The 18,214-nt window shown below is 43.9% G+C and overlaps 1 protein-coding gene across 2 annotated transcripts; it reads left to right on the plus strand.

Annotated features, from left to right (window-relative positions):
* The first annotated feature begins 1,052 nt into the window (after nucleotides 1-1,052).
* pdcd6ip (programmed cell death 6 interacting protein) lies at nucleotides 1,053-14,333 on the plus strand. 2 transcript variants are annotated; one of them, XM_068332760.1, is made up of 18 exons: nucleotides 1,053-1,343; nucleotides 4,164-4,218; nucleotides 4,303-4,372; nucleotides 4,941-5,068; nucleotides 6,041-6,194; nucleotides 6,687-6,787; nucleotides 8,255-8,386; nucleotides 9,006-9,228; nucleotides 9,485-9,608; nucleotides 9,941-10,118; nucleotides 10,786-10,897; nucleotides 11,031-11,200; nucleotides 11,593-11,841; nucleotides 11,914-12,048; nucleotides 12,214-12,308; nucleotides 12,491-12,608; nucleotides 12,700-12,905; nucleotides 13,352-14,333. In XM_068332760.1, the coding sequence occupies exons 1-18, from the start codon at nucleotides 1,138-1,140 to the stop codon at nucleotides 13,533-13,535; spliced, it is 2,640 nt and encodes an 879-aa protein (XP_068188861.1). In that variant the 5' UTR covers nucleotides 1,053-1,137; the 3' UTR covers nucleotides 13,536-14,333. The 2 variants fall into 2 exon arrangements, with proteins under 2 accessions (XP_068188861.1, XP_068188862.1); XM_068332761.1 differs by having other exon boundaries at nucleotides 8,270-8,386.
* Nucleotides 14,334-18,214: the final 3,881 nt, after the last annotated feature.

Raw genomic sequence — 18,214 nt, forward strand, 5'->3', positions numbered from 1 at the left:
CCTCATTTAGTGAGGTCTTTTTGAATGTGGATGTCCTGATTTTGTATGGAATGCTGACGATATATGTGTGCTCTCACACACTTGATGTTAGTGCTTTTCTATCATTTATAAACTTAAAGAAATTATACATTGGCTATGCAGGGAAAAAAATGCATTCGGAGTTGCTTTGCAGTGATTGTCTCTTGTGATATTGCAAAAGTGACTGTGCAAAACGGATGCCTACTTTTGCAGGGTTAGTAAATGTTTCAGTCTCAGCATTGGTTTACCCTCGAGCCACTGCTTGCAACAGCTGCTGCGATTAATAATCCAGTGTGATAAGCGACAAGTTGCTTATCCACATCCTGGAGGACTGAAAACAGGAGAGCTCACATGTAAATGTCACAAGTTGTGTATTGTGTAGATCAACCATTTCTTTTTGTGTTAGCAGTGTTTTTAATAGTCCATGTGATATAACAGTCATAATATTTACTGCACAAACATTGTCATTGTATATGATATGTTGCTCGATCTTTAGGTCTCCAAAGTCCCTTATTCACTGTCACAGCTGATAAGAGGATATTGATTGAACAGAACAGCTTCATTGTGAGAATATGCACTTTTAGCACAATAATAATAGAACAATAATAGTTTTATACTTTTAAATATAGATGTATTATACTTTTAAATATATTTATAAACTTACGCAAATCTAGTCTTTTAAAAGTGTGTGTAAAATTGATATTAAATTAAAATACCGTAAATACCGTTGTAGTAAAATCAAACAGAATAAAATCACCCAGTATTTTAACCTCACCAATTGAGGATCGTATATGTATTAGTCTGTAATCGTATATTTATTAGTCTGGAATCAAAAATGATTAGTCTGATTGAAAGAGTAATGTGCTTGTATTATCGATATTTGTGGTTAATTTATTGATTTTAATCAGATAAGGTTTACATCACATCCCAACAGTTTACCTTTCATTCAGGTTCTCCACAGAACAGCACTGAGTCTGCGCGGTGAGTCTCATTTCCCGTGACGTCATTTGACGCTCCCTGACAGAAACCAGGAAGTGAATCGGTCGCTGTTGTTTGTGTTCGCTGTTCTATAGGCGTCTCTGTTTTCTCTGATAGAATACAGCGCTTTTAGGGGCCGAAATGGCGACGTTTATTTCAGTCCCGTTAAAGAAGACTTCGGAAGTGGACCTGGTGAAACCTTTGTCGAAATTCATAACAACCACATACTCGACAAGCGAGGAACAAGGGGAGTATCTGCGCGCCGTGGAGGAGTTAAACAAGCTCCGCAAGAGCGCAGTGGGGAGGCCGCTGGACAAACACGAGAGCTCCCTGGATATTCTGCTAAGGTATTAAAGTAGTATTTTTGAAACAAGTGAGAAAAAAGCAACTATAGTGCTTAAACTAATGGTAACCCTCTAGTGGCGGTGTGTTAGCGCAGTCATTGCCGCACCCAGACGGGGGAGCTTTTTTAGTTGCTAACTGGGTAGCTAAACTTAATCAAGCTAACGTGCTAGCAGGTATGCCCCATAATACCTGACTCATACATCATCCATTCAAGTTTTATTTACAGGCGGAGTTGTCATCTTGTTAAACTATTAGATACACTTAAGAAGAAAACAACAACAACAACAACATTGACCTGGTTATGGGCTTAAGTTCTGAGAAAACCCAAATAAAAACCACGTTTTATTTTAGCATTCAAGCTAACTTAAATTTTACTTTTAGACGCCAACGTTCCCGCGGAACAGACAGGATCAAAGCAATAACGTATTATTAAAATACCAAAAAATATAAAAACTAAATATATACACAATAATGAAAAACATGTCAAAGTCACCAACCTAGTTCTAACACCAGCGTCAGTGACAGCATAATTTAGACAACAACCTTATCCGACCGAATAATCAGTTCCCACCAGTCAAATGGAGAACTGGTCACCAGGTTGCTAAAACCTCTGGTCATCAGGTTTCTAAAACCTCTTTTTGTTTTCCGTGTCATGACGTTTGAAAAAAGGCGACTGAAAAGTTTTGACCAAACATGGCAGCCTAAGTTTAAACACATTCAAACTCGTGATCTTATCATGACATAATCTGTGTCGGGTGCTGGTAAGAACCAATGTGACTCACTGTCAGCCCTGCTGACAGAGACCGGCTTCACTCTGACAGATTAATTTAAAATAAAATTTTAAAAAAAATACACAGACAAACAAAAAAAAATGGTTGCTAAACCATTTTGTTGAGGAACTTTGATTAAACTTCCTCTGTATCTAATACTCTCCTATTTGTTCACTTAAGTATGACTAACAGAGCCTGAATGGAGAAGATCATGGAAGTATTGACTGAGTAAATCTGCTGCTTAACCTTGATGTAATTGCAACTCTACAGTATGACCAGCATCACGTTATTCAGCGATAAGTAGCACAACAAATTTTTACGTGGTATGTAGATTCAGCCTTGGCGCTCATTTCAGATTTTCTTTTCAATGACTCATGTTGTGTTCTGCAAAGGATTCCCAAATGACGTGACAAGCCAGGTATGCGCTCCAAGGGTGTGTACGGAACATAGAGGTGTTTTCTCACACATACTAATAGGAAGTGCTTTCCGGTAATATTTTAAAGAGTGTATTAAAGGTTATGAAGGATCAGTGCTGCCGGTCTGCAGCCGTGCTAAACACTAACTGGACGTTTAATTAAGATTAATTTTGATCATGTGACTTTGTAAAACTTTTTCTCAAGTCTGGTGTTACAAAAAACTTTTTTTTCGAGTTTCATTTTCAGACAGATTAAGAAGTTCCACTCCAGCAGACACCTGACCTGATTTGAGGAATTACGTACATCTTGCATCAGAAGTCATTCCAGGTTTATGTTAATTTATAAGACAGTTTTGGGAATTACTGACAAAAAATGTCAAATAAATTATCTATACTGTCTCAAAAGGAAAAAATTTTTTTTGCAAGACCAGAAAACGTTTCCCACAGTATTTAAGGTGGAATAATATAGAGATTTTAAAATATATCAGACCTGAAAAATGTAAAGCATGTACAGTACTATACTTAAATGCATTTGGTTAATGAGCAGGAAAATGTAGAATAGCAAGTTTGTGCATAGCAGATTGCTGCTTGCATTTCATTTCTCTGCGATTTACATGTACCACCTGCCATGTGCCAGGTATCCAGAGCAACGGCCTATCCTGTCACAGCTATTATGTCATCATTGTAACCATTGTCGGTAACCAAGGGACACACCTCGTCTCAGCTTTCCACTCTCCACCTTTCTCCTCTTCTTTTTTATGTAGATTTACACTCCAGTCTTTTCCCGAACAGGAAAAGTTGTATCAATGAATTAATAATAAGGGATTCCCTGACCAAAATTTGTATTTTGGCATTTTTAATTATAAGCTATTCATCACTAACACAGATATTTGATGAAGAGCTGTCACTCAGTGTGTGAGAGTATTCTCTTGTGTATTCACTGCAGTGTGGTTTCCTCACCTAATGTTTGTTTTATGATTCATTGTGAAGTTTATCTCAATAGAACTTCCTCACATCGGCAGATATTTCACAATAATCACAACCTGTTCACGTACGCATTTCTGAGTCAATAACTCTACAGCCTCGTCTCGTTTTTCATCATTTTTTGTTTTCTTTTAAGGTTTACTTAAATTAAACATGTATGCTGCTCCCATAGAACAAAATTCTCAAATATTAGGATGTCTGATTCAATTTTAATGTGTTCAACATAGTTTAAGCTTAGTTTCTATGGTAACCTCATACTGGGAAAGTAACCTGGTGCGCTGCAGACTAACTAAGGCTGAGTTATTGTTTAACCACAGTTCCTGAAATAGTAACTCATCAGAACAGAGGGGGTGGCTTATGTGCACTTCCATTTGTTTAAGTGCAGTTGATAAAGTCAACTTGAACAATGAATAATAAGGTAAACAAATATAATAATAACAAAGAAAAGCTTTTAGGCTTAAATATAAAAGAATTATCAAAGTATATCAAATAGAATGATGTAGCTTCATCAAAATAACAATGCAATACTGTAAAATTAGAATTAGACACTACACTTCTGTAATGTCTAAATCAACATGTCAATTAGGATGATTTCTTTATACATAAGAATAAGAAAACACAGATTTAATCTTGGTGTTTCTTTCTCTCTCCAGATACTATGACCAGCTCTGCGCTGTCGAGCCCAAGTTTCCTTTCTCTGAAAATCAGGTAACTGATTTTCCAGCATGCATAATTGTGGATTATTCCCTAAATAGTAGAACTTGAGCACAAACGGACTCTGTATTTCCACAGCTCTGCTTGACTTTCACATGGAAGGATGCCTTTGATAAAGGGTCGTTGTTTGGTGGCTCAGTCAAGCTTGGTAAGCGCAACCTCTAATTAAGTCCGTTTGCATCGGCCTAAGAATACCCATCCATGCAACCGGGTGCCTTCACAGAGGTAGTCAGCTGTAGAGAGGAAAGGGAGTTCAAGGAAAAATAGGTCTGAAAATTTGTGTAGGGACAGAAATAAATGACACATGTAAGTAAGTATATAAGTATGCGTCAGACGCCGATGGATAAAAACACTTTAATATAAATCCATGTGAAATCAGAAGAATGTGGCGGCAGCTTGGTGCTTGTTGACTTAAGTCTTAAGTCCGTTGAAGCTTGAATCTTTTGTCGTCTGCGGTGAATGGTTGGATCGCATGTCTTTGGGCTTTTTTTTTTAAAGGGCCCACCACGTAAGGAAAATTTTGAATGAAGGAGTAGGTTGTTGCAGAAATCTGTGGCCATTCGGTATCCCAGGGAATGACAGTCACTTTTTCTGTTGGTAAAGTCTCCCTGAAATTGTTTTTTTATTTCAGCTTTTCTCTCAAAAGAATCCGAAAACAGGTGACAAGAAGGTGGTTGTCAAAGATTCTCAATAGTAATTGTGTTTGTTTTGTGCAGCTTTAGCCAGTTTGGGCTACGAGAAGACGTGTGTGTTGTTCAACGCCGCAGCGCTCGCCAGTCAGATCGCCTCAGAGCAGAACCTGGACAGCGAAGAGGGACTGAAGAACGCAGCCAAGTTCTATCAGGTGGGTGCACCGTCTCACAGTTGTATAGTTTGAGTTTTAGAGGCCCTGTCGAAAACTACTGATTAAATAACTGCTGTTTTACGTAGAGACGGCTGCACAGCATCTGTGTTTCAGAAGGAAGAAAAAGGGCTGCTGATTAGAGGCTGGTGGTCATGGTGCTGGCGGCTACAGATCTAGACATCGTCTCAAATGGAATTATTCATTCTGAAATATGATTACGGCTTGAAAAAATGAAATCACTACCACCTACACTGTTTTATGCCCCCACCATGTGGGGTATATAAGGTCACCCGTGTCTCAGGGCCCTGAGGATGTGACTGTCGTGATTGGTTTCATCATTTCGGCATATTTGAACTGGTGCGCTTTTCATGTCATCCTACTTTTATTCAGCTGTAATGGTGGGCGTGCTCCATGCACTTTCCTTTCAAAATGGATTGCTAAATTGTGTGTGGGGGGTTGTAAATTGTGTGTGTGATGACAAAGGTTACGGTCTTTCCACATAAGCACACATCGCGTTTTCTTTTAGTAGCCGAGCCATGTGTGTCCTTGGACACAAGTTTCCTAGTTTACTCTGTTTTGATCTATCTGTTATTTATTTAATACTTTGAGTTAAACGTTCACTGATCCTAATTTATTTATTTCAATTAAAGGCATAAGCGACCTTTTTATAGATTTCATGTATTTCATGTCTCAGAAGTCCATATGTAGACCCTGGATCTTTTTTTTCATGTTTACAGCATGCAATTTGAAAAATGAATTAATTTCCTCTACTAATTTTCCCACATTTGACAAATCAAACTTAACTTTGTACCCGTAACCTTGGCGTGATCGTGCATGAGGGCCTGAAGGAAATGTAGACACCCAGGGCTGAATTACACGCAGGAGGCAGAAGTTCAAATAAATCAGGCTATGTGAAATTCAGCGTTGGCAGCAGAGCCTCATTAGCTCGAGTCTTTCTGTCTCACTCTCCAGCTGGCCAGTGGAGCCTTTGGCCACATCAAGGACACAGTGCTGACATCACTGAACAGGGAGCCCACCATGGACATCTCTCCCGAAACTGTCGGTACCTTGAGCATCATCATGCTGGCCCAGGCTCAGGAGGTCATCTTCCTCAAAGCCACATCAGGTATCAAAGACGGACAAGGATACAAACACACTTTGTCTCTATTTCTGTCTTGCCAGAATAGGAAGCGCATAATCCAAGTTTGAGTGGTAGTCGCACGTTGTATTACTCTTTTTTAGACGTGGGCCACGAATTGATCCCAGTAATGTATTGAATGAGTTTATGGACGCTGGTGTCACAGACCTGCCACTCACATAGATATAAAGACACCAGAGCGGCTGCACTGCGTATAACTTTTAATAAGTTCCTGTTCAGTTTTTGCCTGAAGATGAATTTCTGGTGACGGCAGGGCAGGAGGCATAACAACCTCTGCTCCGAGCTGTTTATCGTAATATTTAAACAGTTTTGAAGGTTAGGTCATCAAACTAGTTCTGCAACACATCTAGACTTAGTTTCTAATTAGTCAAATTTTATATTCCCTTCAACAATCTTCTTTTTTCCTAAATTTAATTCTGTTTGTTGTGAACTCATTAAAGTTTCTCGCTCACCCCGTAGACAAGATGAAAGATGCTGTCATTGCAAAGTTAGCCAATCAGGCAGCGGATTTCTATGGCGACGCCTACAAGCAGTGCCAGTACAAAGACAACCTTCCCAAGGTATGTGGAGGACATGCATCCGGTTACACACTCAACTAAAACTAGTGCTCAGTTTGGAAAAATACGGTAACAAACACATTAGCAGTTAGACGTGTGTGAAGAGAATGCATATGGTGTGGTGTGTGTGTGTGTGTGTGTGTGCGTGCGTGCATGTGTGTGTGTATTGCCTGTTTTGACTGTGTGTAAGTTTGTATGTATTTCTGGAATGTTAGAACGTTTGGTTTGGTACTCAGGGTTGTGGGACTGTCCAGTTGCAACTTCTGTTTTCATTGGCCTGTTTCCATCCTGTCTTCACTCTGATTGGTTGGTTACTACCAAGCTGCAGTGTGACTTAATTCATCCTAATGGGTTTCCGACTACCTACTGGCAGGCAGCTGAAATACTCATGGTCTAACCCTGCGTCTGAAACACAGAGAGAGAAAAATAAGGGACTCCATGGCATCAAAATAAACCAAAAGGCATTGAGGATAGAAGTGGCAGATTATCTAATAAAAATAATCAATAGCAGCAGCTTCAAAGTCATTAAAAACAAGGCTGTGAATGTACAAAATGTCAGGTAAGTTTAACATTTGTAGGCCTTGAACTTAATCTTAATGCTTGTGATGCTGCGATGAGCTTTAATTTATCAGAACAGCTCATTTACACAATTCAGTAAAAAATAACTTCAGTTGGAAAATAATCAAAAGCTGTGACTCAACTCAAATGGCTTCCCCAATGAATTATTCTTAAAAAATAACTTTATAGCCACGTTTCTCCACTCTCCTCGGCCAACATCAGTCACTCGAAACAAAGAGGTCTGGAATGCAAACATCAAGTTAACAATTGACGTCACTCCACAATTCCCTCCGTCTGTCGGTCCATGATTAACCTTTTTCTGTGTCGAATGAACGAGCTGCTGTGTGACCACAAACATGTGAGGCTAGTTCAGAAGCATTCGCGGCTGAAGCGGCAGCTTCACTCACATGAACTTCAGACTTCATTCTGTTTGGAAGCAGGAAACAATCCCAGGAAAGCGTATCCATACATCGTGTATGAATCAGACCCATTCACTGTCGTAGTGTCTCTCTCTTTCACACGTACACTTAGACTCACACGTAACACACACATACACACACACACACACACACTTCATATACAGCTATGGGACATTTGATGAAGGTGTGGCAGCTTTTGCTTAAAGGTTAAACACTCATGGCCTGTTCTGTTCTCTCTCTCGTTGTCTTCCTTTCTTTCTGCATCCCTCGTTGGTGGTGGCGTTGGCACTGATTGTGTTTGTGCGCCTGTGTTGTTTACACACCTCTGATTGCTTGTGCCTGTATGTATTTGCCATCTGTGATTTGACCTCGCTGGTGTGCGTCTGCCATTTTGTGGTTTTGCCTTTCCATCTTTGTGTGTGTGTGTGTGTTTTTGCATATATATGTGTTTGCGTGCCTGCGTGTTGCTCTGTGGTTGCCTCTCCCTGGTCAGTATTTTTATTTTCAGGAAGTGCTGTCGGTGCTGGCCGCCAAGCACTGCATCATGCAGGCCAACGCCGAGCTGCACCAGAGCGCCGTGGCCCAGAAGAAGAAGTGCTACGGGGAGGAGATTGCTCGGCTGCAGGTAAACGGCTTTCATGGGACTTTAAGCCTCTCATTATCTCATAGTATTGTTTGATCACTATTGATCAGAGCCTTTTAACATCAAGGCTGATTGTGCACAGAATCAGTTCCCCTGGGAGTTCAAGGATCAATCCTCGGACCACTGGTTTTCATTTTACCACTGAAGACACCAGTTGCCGGATGTTAAAAACATTTTTCTTGCAGGATACAGAAAACACTGCACTTGTACTCACTTTAAAATTCTTAAACAGATTTCTGCATTGTCATCTCACAAGCAAGTCAGAATCTGTGGAATTATATTGGATTATCAGAACATTTCTTACGTACTAGGGGCATCAACATAACGTAACTAACATAACTAACTAGGTTTTAAACTGACTAGTTTTTGAACTAACTACAGTAGAGAATTATAGTTTCATAATGCATTTCTGAATAAACCCCATCAGACCCCTCAGGATATCAGGTAGAGGTCCTGCTGTACCTTGACTGAAGTCTGGTGACGTTATGTAAACTTCAGGAAGTGGACTTTAGGAACACCTTCTTGGAAGTTCTTCAAAAAACCCACAGTATTCATAAAGGAAGTTCCCTTTAGTCTTTTTCTCTCTGGTTTGTCCCTCCAGCACTCAGCAGAGCTGGTAAAGAAAGTGGCGTCCCATTACGATGAATACGTGAGCGTTAAGGACCTGAGTGACAAGATCAACCGTTTACTCGCTGCAGCCAAAAAAGACAATGACTTCATTTACCACGACCGCGTGCCTGAGATAAAAGATCTGGATCACATCGGCAAAGCAGCGGTTGTCAAAGCAACCACGATGAAAAATCCACTCAGCCAGAAATTCACAGGTGAGGCACTCAGCATGCATTCATCAGAGCATCCCTTGTCAATTTTTTCCTCTGATAACTTCAGGAAAAGTGAAGCTGATCCGTAAATCATGACACAACACTTTTCTAATGAGCAGCAGTTATAAATGGGAACAGATGTGAGACAACAGCCTCCCATCCGTTGAGGCTGCTGACCTGAGTACCGTCAGATGGACTCTCATCAACGCCGAATGACGTGTTTTTCCAGTTAATGCAGATTCTTGCCTTTCCTTTCCAGATTTGTTTGAGAAGATGGTCCCCATGATGGTGCAGCAGTCCATGAGCATGTACAACCAGAGGAAAGCTGAGACGGTCAACAGACTGGTGGGAACCATGAGGGAGGCCACCAACCTCTGCAACGGGTGTGTATGACTTTCCTCTAGACGTCCTTAACAATGCAGGAGAAACACGAACATCCCTGTGAGTGCTCGTGTCTCGATGCGGTGATGGATTTATTAAAAATTTAAAACGTAATGCTGCTACCATTAAAATGTCAATGCAAGTACTTGTTTTTAGTGCTCTAAATAATGAACGCACATTACATGATTTGATATTGTTTATCTGTGTTTAACGACTTTAGTGAACAGTTTGATAAACTATTCTTTAGATGACTTGCATGTTGTTTTTTTTAAGGGGCACAAATAGATGTTTGAAGACCTTAATAACTGATGGATTATGTGTAACGCTCCATCAGGGTGCTGGCATCCCTCAATCTGCCAGCTGCTCTGGAGGATCTGTCAGGAGACTCTATCCCACAATCCATTGCTGAGAAGGCGCGGTCCATCGTGCAGCAGGGTGGACTGCAGAGCATCGAGCAGCTCATCAGAGACCTGCCTGAGCTCCTGACGCGCAACCGAGAGATCCTGGATGAGGTCAGACGCAGAAACACTCTGATCGCTGTTTTAAAGGACTGTGTACATCCCATAATTACTTATCTAACTTTTTTGACAAAGAACCGTACGAATGAAATGTTGTTTGGCAGCTGATTTGGACTTCCTGAGTGTTGGACATTCCGACCGCCTTTACCAGAGGAACACATGAATGCTAAAATAAAATCATGATCGTCCCCAATGGCAGAAATCCCAGATCGGGATCATCAGTGAAATCTAATCCACTGATCTTTGGGCCAAGAACTGTGTGTGCCTATGTGTGTGTGTGTGTGTGTGTGTGTGTGTGTGTGTGTGTGTGTGTGTGTGCGTGCATCTCCTTCAGCTTCATCCAACCCATTTTTAGACCTCTTATTGACAAACAAAAAAACAGACGGGACTAAAAACATAAAACACACGCCGCTTCCAACTTTGTTGGCAGTTGAAGCTTCTGCAGTGAAATATACTAATTTCTCCCAAAAGTAAATTCTTGTTTAAAAAGCCTTTAAGTTGAAAGAAAATGTGAAGTAAATTTCTTCTGGCTAAAAAGTTCACTTAGTTTTGGACTGTAATTATGACTTTTTTCACTTTATTGACAAAAATATTTATGGAACGATCAAATGAAAGGAGTGACCGGTTTGAGGAAATGGTTTGTGTGTTTCGTTGTCTTCAGGCTTTCAAGATGCTGAATGATGAAGAGACGACAGACAACGAGTTGAGAGCAAAGTTCAACCAGCGATGGAACAGAACCGCATCTGGTGACCTTTATAAGCCCCTTCGTACAGGTATACACACACACACACACAGACACACACACAGTAACCCTGTACGTCTTCACTCATCTTAATTTTCTCTCCTTGCTCCTCGTCTCCTCTCCTTCCCGTCGCCTCACCTGCGTCCCTCCCTTCTCTCCCCCAGAGGGAGCTAATTTCCGCAGCATCCTGGACAAGGCCGTTCAGGCGGACCAGGTTGTGAAAGACCGCTACAACACGCACTGCGAGATGATCGCCCTGCTGTGTAAACCAGAGAACGAGCTCAACGCTGCCATCCCCTCCGCCAACCCCATCAAGACTCTGCAGGGCAGCGAGGTCTGTCGTTCTGATCGTGTCTTTATACGTGTATCTACGCGACTGAGTAGAGCTGTACTTGTGTTTTTAAGGAGTTGTCTCCTTGTGTTCGCCACATAAACATAAATACACATAGAATTCTGCTACAGAAATACCCGGTGGACGCTGTGTACTTTATAGTCCTGTCCCTCTTCCCAACAGCAGTGCCATTTTTCATTCTGCTTGCTGACTTTGCATTTTGTTTCACTGGGGAACTTCAATAACTAAATGAGCATCTGGCAAGGAGGAAGTGCACGTCTTAAAGTTTCACTGCATTCATGCTAAAAGAAAACCAAAAAACATCCACTGCCCTCATTTTGAAGTGCTTGAAACGCTGCTCCATGCGTCCGTCCGTCTTCTCTACCCTCACCCAGGTAGTGAACGTGCTTCGCTCCCTGCTGGCCCAGCTGGACGAGGTGAAGAAGGAGAGGGAGATCCTGGAGGGGGAAATCAAAGCCGTGACCTTTGACATGTCGGTCACCTTCTTGACGGCGTTGGCTCAGGACAAGGCCATCAACGAGGAGCAGCTGTCGGTCAGCCAGCTCGATCAGCTGTACGGCACTTACAAGGAGAAGGTACAGACAAGCACCAGGAGGCAGGAGGAGCTGCTGGGACAAGTTCAGGTACACACACACACACACAGAAGTGTTGTATTTCAATAAAAACTGCCTTTTCAACCTGAGATCTTCTTCCAGACGTCCTACCAGGAGTTCAGCAGCTTGAAACAGTCCAACTCGGAGGCTAACCAGAGGGAGGAGGTGCTGAAGAAGCTGGCTTCAGCTCACGACAGCTACGTGGAGATCACCAACAACCTGCAGGAGGGCACCAAAGTACGGACTCAGCACACTCGTGGCTGAGCAGAAATAAACCCATCCCGCATTAATGCATGCGCTGTCAGAAACTTTCCGCTTTTATTTCTTTCGCTTTCATACATGGAGGTGTGTTTTGCAAGTCAGGTGATTTATTTTTGCTTCTCCACCCCCCAAACCCCCCAGTTCTACAACGACTTGACAGAAATCCTGCTCAAGTTCCAGAACAAATGCAGTGACATCGTTTTTGCTCGCAAAACAGAGCGGGATGAACTACTTAAGTAAGTCATTTCCTGTTCCTTTCTCTTTAATGATGTTCAGGGGTTTTTAAATGTTTCCTGTGTAGACATTGAGGTATAATTGTGTGTGTGTTGTTCCTGTTATGATGTAATATGACACCAGGTGACTTCCTGGATACGAAGGAGACATTTTGGTACAGTCGCTCTTTGACTTCCTGTTTCAGGGATCTGCAGCAGAGCATCGCCCGAGAACCCAGCGCTCCATCCTTTAACGTCCCAGCGTATCAGAGCGCCCCGGCGGCCCCCCCCAGCGGCCCCACGCCTGCCCCCAGAACTGTCTTTGTAAGAGCTGATATTCCAAACAGCTGCAGCAGACATTATTATTGTTGTTATTGTTGTTGATCTGCGTGGCGTCTCCCGCTGTGCCTGCTAGACCCAACAGGACCCCGGGCAGCCCCAGGCGAAGCCCCAGCCCCCGGCCAGGCCCCCTCCACCGACCGTCACCCCACATGCAGCTTCCAGCGCTCCCACCAACACGCCACCGACCGGTCCCCCCACCGGCACCGGCAACCCACCGCCCATGGCCCCTCCCAACCAGGCCCAGGGCCCCCCTTACCCCAGCTACCAGGGCTACCCAGGGTGAGGTTTCATCTCCGCTCAAACGTTCCACCTGTTGTGAGTCAGTTAATGTAAAAGCAGTGAAGTTAAAGGAGCGGCTTCTTGTTTCTGCTGCGTGTGTGCGTGTGTGTGTGTGTGTGTGTGTGTGTGTGTGTGTGTGTGTGTGTGTGTGTGTGTGTGTGTCCCGCTGTTCAGCAGGTAGAAAACATCTTTTGACTTGTTGAAGCTAAACTGTTTGCAGAGGTGCGATAAAAGCGCCCGTCGTCTGCAGTTCCTCATTTTATATACTTCCTAGCGTTTGTGCTTGTGCTCTTCTCTCTTTCTTCTTCTTCTTTGTAGCCGTGGAGACGGGTCTTCGTTGTGGCGCCGCTGCGTAATCGGTGCGAAACGGGCTAGCGGCGCTATGCTACACTAAGCTAATCTGCTCCCGACGGTCACATTCATCTTCATCTCTGTTGTGTCCTCAGGTACTATCAGGTGCCCGTGGGATACCACCCCTACCCTTACGCCCAGTTCAACATGCCCTACGTGCCCTACCAGACGACTCCCGGGCAGGCGGGGTACCCGGGAGCCGCTCCCGCTGGACCCGGACAGCCTTACCCCGGTTACCCCCCGCAGCCGCCTCAGCAGCAGTACTACCCTCAGCAATAACTCTGCTTTCCATCCCCTCGTCCCCCTTCTCACCAGTTAACACCAAATTAAAACAAAAAAACAAGAACACATACCCCAGCAATAACACTTCATCTCTGTTAGCCCCACCCCCTCAAGTCTCACCTTTAGTTTTCTCTCACTAACAGTGATGGAACCTCAGAGCTGCTTTGCACTACTCTAAACCCCCCCCCCACAACCATCACTCTGCTACTTCATTCTTTCTCTCCTGTCTCGTTTTTTTTTTCGGGCTCTCGACCGGGCAGCTTGTCCTCGACTTTCATCGATGCGCTGACTCATCATTTCTGCTCTTTCAGTCTTTTTTTTTTTTTTTTTTTTTGGTCATTTCCAAATTTGTTCTGATGTCATTTAAACACTCTGTTTCCGCTGACGTCTGACTCTGCTGCGCGTCTGGAGGTGCATCACTCCTGAATCCCATTCCGTCAACCCCGTAACGCTTCACTATCAGCTATATTCCTATTTTTATAACGAATACCGATGCCTCACCGATGTATAAACCTATAAAAAACATGTAGCCTGAAGGTTTTCTAATGTATATGATGACTGTCAAAGAGTTCTGTTCTTTCTTTTTCCCCTCCGTTTTCTCTTCTTTCTCACCGAAGCAGTACTGGCATGTTTCTATATTACAATCATAGGCTGTTCAAGCAGGGAGAAGTGAATCTATTATATAACTGTATGTATAGATAAGACTCTGTATGTGGTTATCGAGACACTCTGTGCTCTTTGTGTTGATTTTTATTCCTCAGCTTTACTGTGATTAAAAACAACTGCCAGTCGTCATTTGTCTCCACGTCTTGTTTCCAATCAAACGACAGGATTCTGTAAATCAGCCAGAGGAGGGCAGCCCTGTAATTCCCAGGGAGCAGCCATTGACTAGCTATTGTTGCTCATTTCAACCAATCAGTGAGTGAGTTGTGCTTTTTGACCCCCCTGAGCATCGGTGTTGGGGGTGGGGGGGGAGGCAGATCCCATTTGGGTGACATGCAAATTACGTTCCACTGAGGTTGTGATCTCATCCAATCATATTTCCCTGCAGGTGATTTCTCCTCGGACAGATTTCATCCCCAGATATTTATTCAGTGTCAGGAGACGCTAATGATTTCACAAATCTCTCCCCGTGTGTGTGTGTGTGTGTGTGTGTGTGTGTGTGTGTGTGTGTGTGTGTGTGGCAGGGAGGCAGATGGCAGCACAGTTTGATGTCTGGAAGGATGCATGAAGATGTTGGCAGAGAGCTGCTGGTCCCCTGCCTGCTTCCATCACTCCATCCCCTCCGTTCTCCCCTCTCTTCTCTCCATCTAGTCTGTCTTCTTGAGTTCCTCTCAACTGTTTAAAAAAAAAAAAAAAAATTCCACCATATTTCGCTCCACGTTCCCAACGCGTTCTCCCATCCTTTTTTGTTGTCCTCCCAATCAGACTCTCCTCCTCATATTTTCCTTCGCTCCTAAAGCTTTTTTCGTAATACCACCTGTCTTTTTATACCATCAGCTGTTCTCTCCTTCGTCCGCCACCCCCCCCCCCCGCCCCCTCTCTATCTCTCTCCCCTGGCTCGTCTTGTTTTTTGCTTACCATTTGTCTGTCCTTGCTGTCCGAGCGACGAATCGTTGGCAGCGACTTGTCTCCGCCGGTCAGTGTGGCTCGGTTTATAAACGTCTCCCTACATCACATCAGTCCTGGGGTTGTGTGTGTGTGTGTGTGTGTGTGTGTGTGTGTGTGTGTGTGTGTGTGTGTGTGTGTGTGTGTGTGTGTGTGTGTGCTGGAGCAAAACTCACAATGCAGGATACTTTTAATCAAATTTAAGAGTACGCACACTTACTGGAAGTGACACACACACACACACACACACACAGCTATGTTTCTCTCCTACTCGTTCTATCTTTGCAGCATGCCTCCCCTGCCAAAGCCAATTGTAGCTCTGAATGTGTTTATCAAAGGTGTCTGCGTGTCTCAGGCGCTTAATTTTAACAAGACGTCCTCAACCGGAGGAGTGTCATATTTTAATTGGTCTAAAACAGAATAAAGGCAGCGAACAGAGCACTGCAGTGACAGGTATTAATTACCTTCTGCCTAATGGCTCCCAAACTCAGCACTCAGCCATATTGGTGCTCACACTCTTCTTACTCCCCCACTCCTCCCTCTCTTTTTCTCCCCCTCCGCCTCTTCCTCCTCATGTGTTTGTCCACAGTAGAGCTGAATCAAATGTTCTCCTTTTATATGATTCTGACAGTTACACAGAAGCAGCTGATTAGAAAAAAAAGAAACTCTGGTAGATGAATCCTGAACCAGAGGATTTGCCTCGACCCCCCCCCTCCTCCTCCTCATCTGCCAGGGCGAGTAAAAACGTAACGATAGGAAATTTGGATGAATGGTTGAAATGGCTCAAAAGTGCTGATTTAAACAACTGATAAGTTTAAATGGATGGCTGATGTTTGGGGATTTATTAACGTTAAAAGATAAAAAACATACGTACAGTAGATGACAAAATAAAAGACGTGAATGGTTGTTTAAAATATGGACTAGATTTGATTTGTTGACCTATAAATGGGGGGCCGATGGTAAAAGGGCTAAAAAGTAATAAAAGGAGGTTTAAATGGTGAGAAAATGAAACATTTGATGTTTAGAAATAATGGGAAAAAATGAAAATAGAGTGAATAATGTTTCAGTGAGCTGCCATTGGATTATATATACAGTATATACTGTGTGTATATGTATGTAAATATGCATGATACATATATTACGTACATGTGTATATTAAAAGAATGCTGTACTTTAAATTGTTGGGTGATCAGATCTTTGACAGTCGTTTTAAAGTCAGCTGAAATAAGCAAATGAGAAACCTGATTGGGAGGGGTTGTAGGGGTTGATGCACTTGCTTGTGGTGTTTTAATTGAGGTGGAGGCCTAATTTGTGGGGGTTGAAGGGGCATTTTTGGTGTTATAAAACTGTGTACATGCCACGGCTGTCATCCTGTTTTTCACCTTTTCACTGTAAGAATGACAGAATGCTGAAATCTCATTTTCGGTGTTAATTCGATCAGGGTTGTGGGTTGTTGGGGTTTTTTTTTTATCACATGTGTCGGCTGATAATTTCGCCTCGGCGCAGCAGCCCTATGGCCCCCAATGCGCACATTTTTGTGCGCTTCCCCCCACACACACACACGGAAGTGTGATGCCCGAAATAGATCTGATTGACAGGTATAGAGACTCAGTTACTATAACAACTACCTCCTGGTTCTCATGAGCACCTCTCTCTCTCTCTCTCTCTCTCTCCCTCACCCCCCCTCACCTCTTCTCTTTTCATTTTCTTTTACCAGCAGCTCCTCTTTACCCCCTTCTCCCTCTCACCCTCTCATGTGTGGGTGTGTAGAGGAAAGAGATTACGAAAAAGAACCTCCGCTGCAATATTCCCCTCACACCGAGATGTTTGTGGCGCAAGATAGAGAGGCCTGGCTCCAGCTATTGGATCTAACCTGTGTGGGTGAGGGTGGGCGAGAGTGGGAAGATGAAACACGCTTACACAACACGGGAAAATAAGCCTTTTATATTCTTTTCGTGTTTCCTTTTTTGGTACCGTGTTCCTCCGTCAGATTGAGCTGCACCGCTTCTATAATCAAGTCAGTCCACCATGCTGTGTTGCTGGCTGCCTGTATGAATGTGTGTGTGTGAGTGTGTGTGTGTGTGTGTTCGGGGGGGGGGTGGTGGATGTCTGAGCAAGCACCACAGTGAGGCCACCCGATATGATGAGTGAATTTCAAGTACGATAGTGGGACTGACACCGGAGAACAGTGGCAGAGAGGAAAATTGTATGTGTGTGTGGAGGGGTGGGAGGGGGGTTGTTTACTGGTGGGAAGAAGACGGACGTCATTGCTGCCACCTGCTGTCGTGGGACAAAGGCCAGACACACACACACACACGTGTGTGTGCAGACAGCCTCACAGAGGTCAAAGCAATCTCTTTACATAGCATTAATAATATGATTTGCTTAACCTTCTTTCGTCCATCCCCTCCTGTCACGGCCCTCCTCTCTCCTCTCTCCTCCCTCCCCCCACCCCTTGTCCTGCCTCTCCCTTCATCTCCCCCCATTTCTGAGTCATCACGCAGGGTGAGAGGTCTGAGGAAAACAAGCTGCCAGAGTTAGACATGCCATAACAATGCAGCACCTGTCAGGGTGTGTGTCGGTGTGTGTGTACCTGTGTGAGTACATGTGCATGCAGCTGTCTGGGCGCGTCTGTCATCAGGAGAACCGAGGGAACGTCTCCCGGTTCTTACTGTAAACACAAAGCCGCATCCATCCAGACACACGCGCGCGCAGCAACGCACGAGCCGCTGCGCTCTTTATTGATTGGTTGTCACGCTTTGTGTCAGGAAATGAGATGCTGGGTCTCCACACCTGTGTGACCCCGCCCCCCCTCCCCAAAACCCCCCTCCAACCTCAGCTGCAGAAAGCACCTCTAATGATCTGCGCTCAGCTGCCTGGGTCTGGCGCGGCGTTCAGGGCCCCTCGGACCGCTCAGACCTGATCAAAAGCTCACCCGTACGGCCGTTCATCGCTCCTGCACTCCGGCGGCGCCTCCTGCTTGTTGCTGAAGTTGACAACGGCGCCGCTAACTGCTTTATTATTGATCTGATTGATTGCTGGCGGAGCTCGAATGGGTATTTATGACG

Source organism: Antennarius striatus, chromosome 14 (assembly GCF_040054535.1).
Source record: "Antennarius striatus isolate MH-2024 chromosome 14, ASM4005453v1, whole genome shotgun sequence".
NCBI classification, from domain to species: domain Eukaryota; kingdom Metazoa; phylum Chordata; class Actinopteri; order Lophiiformes; family Antennariidae; genus Antennarius; species Antennarius striatus.

Bases quoted from the DNA above. Each gene is read 5' to 3' on its own strand.
- pdcd6ip (XM_068332760.1), top strand. From the start codon at position 1,138: ATGGCGACGTTTATTTCAGTCCCGTTAAAGAAGACTTCGGAAGTGGAC. The intron at 5,069-6,040 runs GTGGGTGCACCG...CTCACTCTCCAG, and splicing joins ACGCAGCCAAGTTCTATCAG to CTGGCCAGTGGAGCCTTTGG. The intron at 11,201-11,592 runs GTCTGTCGTTCT...ACCCTCACCCAG, and splicing joins AGACTCTGCAGGGCAGCGAG to GTAGTGAACGTGCTTCGCTC.